Here is a 7,537-nt window from a genome sequence, read left to right on the forward strand (position 1 = left end):
TTTTGTGGCCGTTACCCCTATATATGTTTTATGTTTTTTTAAATGCGTTCATGTACTTTTTTTAGTCATTTCATTCTAGTTTTTATATATTTTTTTATTCACGTCCATACCGGACATGTTTTGGGTGCGACCGCGCGTTGGGCGCACCCACAACCCATCAGACAAACGCGGACATGGGCGAACCCATTGCCGCCCCAAAGGGACAAAAACCGCCAAACCGGACGTCCGTTTGCGGTCAGTTGCAACAAACCAGTTTTCTAATAATTAATCAGGAGTGGAGTGGAGTAATTTTCTTCATTGTTTTGTTGGGTAGTGGTAGTGGTATTGGTGTTGTTTCTTGTTTGGGAGGGAGTGAGCGAAGCGGAGTGGTCACCAGTCTCCTCTCTCTACTGTTGCTGTCGCCAGACGGCCAGAGTCGCGTCGCCTGTCCGTCTGTCCTCCGTCGTCGTCTTCCTCGGTCCTCGTGACGACACTGCTCCACTCTACAAACCGCTCTACGCCACTCCACTCCCCACTCCTCCGCTACCCGCCTCCCGAGGCTCCGTCCGTCTCCATTTCTGCCAGCTGGGCCATCACACACTCACATGCTCACCCTCACTCTCTCCCCTCCCACTCCACTCCTGCTCTTGCTCTGCTCTCCTGCAGCTCAGCTCGGCTCAGCTCAGCTAGCTCGACGCCTTTCTCTTCCGCAGAGAGGAGCAGCACTCCATTAAAGAGAGCGAGCAGAGCACCACCGAGGAAAGAGGAAAATCCTCTCTTTAAACAAAGCGAAAAGGGAGCCCCAAAGCCGAAAGCCAAAGCGGCAATGGCGTCCTAGATTCCAGACCAGAGCAACTTGAGCGAAGCAAATCAAAGCCAAGCAGAGCAGAGAGATTTCCCACTCCCACTCATCTCCACTCTCTCTCCCCCTCTCTATCTTATTGGCGATGGAGGCGACGTCGTCGGACCAGTACCGCTCGAGCTCCTCCTCGGCGGGCAGCCCCTCCGCCCCGGCCGGCGGCGCGGGGCGGCGCTACTACTTCCCGAGGCCGGGCCGGCCCGTCTCCTTCGAGGACTCGCCGGACTGGGGGGACGACATCACCGTCGACGCCGCCGGGGCCGCCCACGACTCCTCCTCCTCCTCCATCCACCTCGCCTCCGCCTCCGCCGCCAGCAGCGCCTACCCGTCCCCGTCCCCCTCTCTCCCCGGGCCCTCCGCCTCCGGCTCCGGATTCCGGGAGCGCAAGGTGGCCGGCGCCGCGCTCGTCTGGAAGGAGCTCAGCGTCTCCGTCCGGGACGGCCGCCGCCCCGGACGCGTCGTCAGGGGCTCCAGCGGCTACGCGCTGCCCGGCACCCTCACCGTCGTCATGGGCCCCGCCCGCTCCGGCAAATCCACCCTCCTCCGAGCCATATCAGGTTATTACAGATTCTTTGCCTCGCCGTCGCTGCCATTGACTCAACTTGAGCTCCACCCTGCTGCCATTGACTGACTGACTGAATTTGAGCTCACTAACCGCTCTGCTCTCAGGGAGGCTGCGCGGCGCCGAGCGGATGTACGGCGAGGTCTTCGTCAATGGCGTCAAGTCACCCTTGCCATATGGATCATATGTAAGCTCTTTCTTCCATTTGATGTACAATTTGATGTTTCAAGTCTGGACTCTGGAACTATTTGCCCATCTGAAAAAAGAAAACGGACACTCCTACTGAAAAGGAGAGTGTGTGTCCTATGTTAAATCAAACACCTTCAGACTACTGTGAACTAATGCCACTTATCATACCGGCCAAATCTCACTGCTTGATGGCCATTTAGAGATGCCACTTATCACATTCACCACTACTCCACATGCTCAAAGCATCATGTTTCAAGTTTAGTGTCGTCGGGTGCAAGTGATCGATTTGATCGTGTCACACCAAACAACCGAATTACCTATCACCATATGGATCATATGTAAGCTCTTTCTTCCTCACACAGACCACTACTAGTCTAGTTACTACTCTGCTGCCTCCCAATTCTGGTGCTTCAAGTCTGAACCTACTTAATTTGCCCATGCACACCTGAAAAAAAAATGCACATGTCTGATGAAAAGCGTGTGTGTGTTCTCTTAAATCAAAAATCTTCAGACTACTGTGAACTAATAGTGCCCATCATATTGGCACTAAGATCTCATTGATTGATGGACATTAGTGGCATAACACACCACATTTACAAGTACTCTGTATGCTCAAAGGATGACGTTTCAAGTTCGTGTCACCTATCAGGGATCGATTTGATCGTTCCCCACCAAATTTAACTGAATTATCTATGACCAACCACTTCCATCTATGCCGCTTCATTTGTCCACTGTTCCATCAGTTCATACGTTTACATTGCTAAAAATAAGATGTTGATTTTGCTGCTGATGATGCTAGCACTGCATACCATGGATTGTTTATGTCCTGTTCCTTGGAGTGCTTGTAGGGGTATGTTGACCGGGACGATGTGCTAATCGAATCTCTCACAGTACGGGAGATGCTGTACTATTCGGCGCTCTTGCAGCTCCCCGGCGTCTTCTCATCAAAGAAGTCATTTGTGGAAGATGCTATCGCGGCCATGTCGTTAGGTGACTATGCTGACAAACTCATTGGTGGACACTGCTTCACGAAGAGGCTTCCGACTGGCGAGAGGAGGCGGGTCAGCATTGCAAGAGAGCTTGTGATGAGGCCACATGTTTTGTTCATCGATGAGCCTTTGTATCACCTTGACAGGTTATTCCTTTTCTCCATAACTATTATTTAACTCTTCGGATTCTTACTAAAAAAACAGTACCTGTTGAGTATGCGTGTGGTTGTCCTGCAATCAGAGAGAAACGTCGGTTTAAGCTGCTGTGGTTCATGTAGGATGGGTCTTGCTTTATGGCTTGTATCTTTGCAAATTGTAGTACAGGTACAGAGTAAATTGCACCACGTAACTAACTTCTCTTTTTGTTTCTTTTGATACAGTGTTTCTGCACTACTCTTGATGGTAACACTGAAGAAACTTGCCAGCACTGGGTGCACAGTCATCTTCACAATGTATCAAAGCAGCACGGAGGTTTTTGGACTTTTTGATCGGATTTGCTTGCTTTCAAATGGGAATACCCTCTTCTTTGGGGAAACATTGGCTTGCCTGCAGGTGAATGAGTGTTCCTCTATAGTATTAATTCTTAACTCTGCTCAAGAACATTTTACATGCATTACCAATTTAAATCTACCACGAGTGAAACGATGGTATCCAGTTATGCGGACAGAGTTAACTTCATTTTGTTAGACGAGATACAGGGGTCGTCTTTAGCTACTCTAAGATCGCATCAGTTGTTAATCAAGTGGGATGCTATTTGCTTCATCCACTGAATCACCCGTTGTCTATGCCCAAGTTGCATTGTTAGGAATAAATAAGTCTGCGCAAAGTAGTATCCACACGTATATTTCTTCTAAAAAACTTTATATTCATGTTAATAGTTTCTCTTTTCTTGTATGATCCTGCTGCAGCGTTATTCCCGTTGTAGATGGCCCTGTTTTCCATATCTCACCCTATGGCTTTCTGTACTCCTCTTACTTGGCCTTGTTCTGTTGTAGCACTTCTCAAATGCTGGGTTTCCATGTCCAATCATGCAAAGTCCATCTGACCACTTCTTGAGGGCAATCAATACCGACTTTGACAGAATCATAGCCATGTGCAAGAATCTGCAGGTATCTTTTGGTTTTATTCTGACATCAATTTTTATTTTTATCTTCAGTCCGAACTTTTTGGAAAATGTACTTTTTTTGTGAGAGATAAAAAAACTTCTATAGTTATTAACAGGATGATCAAGGGGATTTCTCATCTGTGAGCATGGACACTGCTGTGGCGATCCGGACACTAGAAGCAACGTACAAATCATCGGCTGAAGCTGCCTCTGTTGAATCGATGATTGCAAAATTGATTGAGAAGGTACTACCGCTCTACACCCTGGAACAACTAACAAGTCATCCAGGCCACCTTTAACAAAAACATAATTGATACAAATATTCTTGTCACTGATCATAGAGTAGGAATTCTACAATCAACCATGTTAGATTGAGAAATAGGACACTGCAATATCCATGATAGTGAATAAACTATTGTCTACATGGTGTGATGCAGGAAGGTCCTTACTTGAAAAGTAAAGGCAGAGCCAGGGATGCAGCGAGAATTGGAATTCTCACTTGGAGATCATTGCTAATTATGTCAAGAGACTGGAAGTACTTCTGGAGCAGGCTTGTCTTGTATATGCTTCTTGCTCTCTCAATCGGCACCATATTTATCGACATCGGTCATTCACTGTCATCTGTAGTGGTTAGTGTCACTACAATATTATATTTCAATTTACTGGATACTTTTATTTATCGAGTAAATTAAATGTACTTATGATTTGATGATCCTCAAAGTTCACTTTGTTTTGACAGGTTAGGATTTCTGCAATGTTTGTTTTTGTTTCATTTCTCATCCTTCTGAGTGTTTGTGGAGTACCTGCTCATATTGACGAAATCAAGGTTGGCTTTTCTTTTAGTCTTTAAAGTGGACCCATCACATTATTTGTAGAATATGTGATTTATTCCTGAATGATATCTTCTTATTCACTACAGAATCTGTAGGTGCAAAAACAATAAACACCAAAATCATATCAACACATCAGGTACTGTGTATAACATAATAACGTACTGTTCCCACCTGTGCAGATATATTCCCATGAGGATTCAAATCGGCATTCTGGGACATTGGTTTTCCTACTAGGCCACTTCCTAGCCAGTATCCCCTTCCTATTTCTGGTGTCCATTTCCTCGTCGTTGGTTTTCTACTTCCTCATAGGCCTCAGGAACGAGTTCAGCTTCCTTATGTACTTTATAATCACCATCTTCATGTGCTTGTTGGCGAATGAAGCACTTATGATGATTGTTGCGTACATCTGGCTCGAGACTTACAAGTGCACCTTAACCCTGATTTGCTTATATGTGAGCTTCCATCTTGGGCTTCTTTCAAGTGGGCGCACATATTTTATGAACCAACATTAAATAACCATGGTTACTTCAGGTTATCATGATGCTGGTGGCTGGGTATTTTCGGATCCGAGACGCAATACCAGCGGCCGTGTGGGACTATCCGCTGTCCTACATTTCATTCCACACATACGCCGTCCAGGTAAGTTATACGTACATGAGTACATGACCATCTCATGTAACCTACATAAACCCTATCTTGCTTCAACCGGGTCAGGCGTGCTAACGACCAGTGCTGCTGCAGGGCTTGGTCGAGAACGAGTATGTTGATACATCATTTGCAGTCGGGGCCACAAGGACGATACCCGGCGTGCAGGCTGTCCGAGGCTCGTATGGCATTTCATCATCGGCAGGCGCCAAGTGGATGAACCTCCTTGTTTTGCTCCTGATGGCGATCGGCTACCGGGTCGTATTGTATGTTTTGCTTCGTCTAGATGTGAGAAGACATGTGAGGCTTGGCAGGCGCTCTTGCTGGCCCAGCATCCACACTAGTGCAGCTCCAAAGTAAGTTTGCCCTGAGCTATTGGAAGACGTTTTTTTTGGGTGTATACATGTGTGATTCCTTCCTAGGTAGTCATATCTGACGCACGGAAAGTAGAAGAGAAACAGAGAGAGAGGGAATTGGAGAAACAGGTGTGTGTAACATAACATATATATACTGTATGTATGGGAACTGAAGGAATGGATCATGAGTTGGTTATGTGCTTTTCTTGTCCATTTTTTTGCACTAATTATTGCTTCCTTCACCTTTGTTTGTTGTCCACAAGTTTTCTCTCCCTGGTTGGATCCGTCGATATTTGACGGTCGAGTAGCAATCTCCTCTTGGAAGGTGTTATTTTCGAGGTATTTCCCAACTTCAGTAGGTTTATGGCATTGTAGATGAAGCTGAATGTAGCTGGACATTCAGGCCAGAGATGAAGCTTGACATTAAATCCATTGCGGCTTCAAATTTCTGAATTTAGCTGGACTGCTGGAGACGGTGGATGTTTGAGTCAAGGAAAGAAAGGTAGAGAACAATCTCACTGACAGAAAATCAGTGACATACACGACCAGCAAAAGATGAGAAAATGTTAACGCAGACGAAAAATAAATAAATCATATGGATGATGCAATACAAGATACTTCCACTTTAACCAATAACCTAGTCTACACTAGTATAAAGTTACGAGTTGCTGAAATCCAAACGATCTCAACCATCCGACACAATCAAGCGCAAGGATTCATGATGAATTTATTAGAAAAGTAAAAATGATGGCACATGTGCAACCTGGTTTCCTGAAATCAGCAAATGATAGACAGCATAGTGTATTGCCATACGCTTCCGCTAATCGACTATAGCGAGTTCAGTCTTTTTCTTCTTCTTCTTGAGCGAAATGAGTTTGATCTTGTTGTTTGGCAGATTCGTCCGCATGCCCCAAAAACTTGACCAACGGATCGACAGAAGCATCACCATCTCGGTGTATGATCTCAGTAAGCCTAAGGTTGTTGCACTTGAAACGCGCAAGACCCTTAGAATATGATTGGCAGCATTTCATCACCTCCTTTGTAGATTGGAAATCCGAGACCTGTTGAGCAGTGCAATGTTACGAGTATATTTCGGAATGGAATACCAATGTATTACGGAATGTTTCGAGTTATGGTAATTAATTGTTGATGAAAGAAGTAGCAGCAGCACCTTGAAATGGCGCAAAGTGAGCTTCTGCAGGTTAGGCGAGTTGTGCAGGTATTTGCGCAGCCCGAGGAAGTCGTCGTTGATACGGCACCCGTCCAGAGAAAAGCTTGTCAGGTTCTCAAACTTGAATACAGGAAGATACTCATGACTCCCAAAGAACAGCAACTGAAAACAAAAAACCATACAGGCACTCGTTTTCTTATCTTTAAATTTAAAAAGTGGCCCTAGATGTAGGAAAATGCAAATCGAATGAATAGAAGGGGTATCAATCAAGAAGAAGATACACCGTGACTAGAAAATATGACAAGCGCAAGGTTGTCACATTATACATGGTGACAAGAATATTGAGTTGTTCTTTGATGCTCTGGTAACTCCGGTAAATCCAGGGCAGATGAATGGACGCATCGACAAGAGACGGCATGGTATGTGGCTGAGTGGTGTCAAGAATGTGATCAAACTCCTCGCCGGCCAGGCAAAGAGAAACAAGAGCTGGGGCCTCTATAAACAACTTGAAAACTTCATGATCCTCCACCGTGTGCTCGCCATGGACGATGGTCAATTTCTTGCGGGAGGAGGAGATGATCTTAGCATTGCTGGTGAGCAAGTGGCAGCACATGTTCAGTTGCAGGTCCTCGAGAGCAGGGCAGCCATAGCTGATATGGCTGGCAAGGTCGTTCAGTTCCAACTGCAGGCAGGAAAGATGAATTCAGAGGAGTAAATTGGGAGATTTTATCAGCTGAATTCAGAGGAGTACATTGTGTCGTGAAAGATAGGGCCAAATCAGTAGCACGACGAGGTTGTGTTTTCATCGGTTGGTATTTGGACCAAAGGTTGTCCACGGTAAAATTGTTT

The 7,537-nt window shown here is 45.7% G+C and overlaps 1 protein-coding gene across 1 annotated transcript; it reads left to right on the forward strand.

The window, feature by feature from the left end:
• The first annotated feature begins 712 nt into the window (after window positions 1–712).
• On the forward strand, window positions 713–5,713 carry LOC109744248 (ABC transporter G family member 3). The gene is made up of 11 exons (XM_020303348.4): window positions 713–1,395; window positions 1,508–1,587; window positions 2,438–2,724; window positions 2,959–3,130; window positions 3,574–3,687; window positions 3,800–3,928; window positions 4,121–4,312; window positions 4,423–4,509; window positions 4,696–4,968; window positions 5,048–5,155; window positions 5,258–5,713. The coding sequence occupies exons 1-11, from the start codon at window positions 927–929 to the stop codon at window positions 5,519–5,521; spliced, it is 2,175 nt and encodes a 724-aa protein (XP_020158937.1). The 5' UTR covers window positions 713–926; the 3' UTR covers window positions 5,522–5,713.
• Window positions 5,714–7,537: the final 1,824 nt, after the last annotated feature.

This window comes from Aegilops tauschii, chromosome 5, assembly GCF_002575655.3.
Source record: "Aegilops tauschii subsp. strangulata cultivar AL8/78 chromosome 5, Aet v6.0, whole genome shotgun sequence".
Lineage (NCBI taxonomy): Eukaryota > Viridiplantae > Streptophyta > Magnoliopsida > Poales > Poaceae > Aegilops > Aegilops tauschii.

What these genes read in the sequence shown, in the direction of transcription:
- LOC109744248 (XM_020303348.4), top strand. Translation starts at nt 927, where the DNA reads ATGGAGGCGACGTCGTCGGACCAGTACCGCTCGAGCTCCTCCTCGGCG. An exon ending in TTGCAAAATTGATTGAGAAG is followed by an intron (nt 3,929 to 4,120) that starts GTACTACCGCTC and finishes GGTGTGATGCAG; the next exon opens with GAAGGTCCTTACTTGAAAAG. An exon ending in TAACCCTGATTTGCTTATAT is followed by an intron (nt 4,969 to 5,047) that starts GTGAGCTTCCAT and finishes TGGTTACTTCAG; the next exon opens with GTTATCATGATGCTGGTGGC.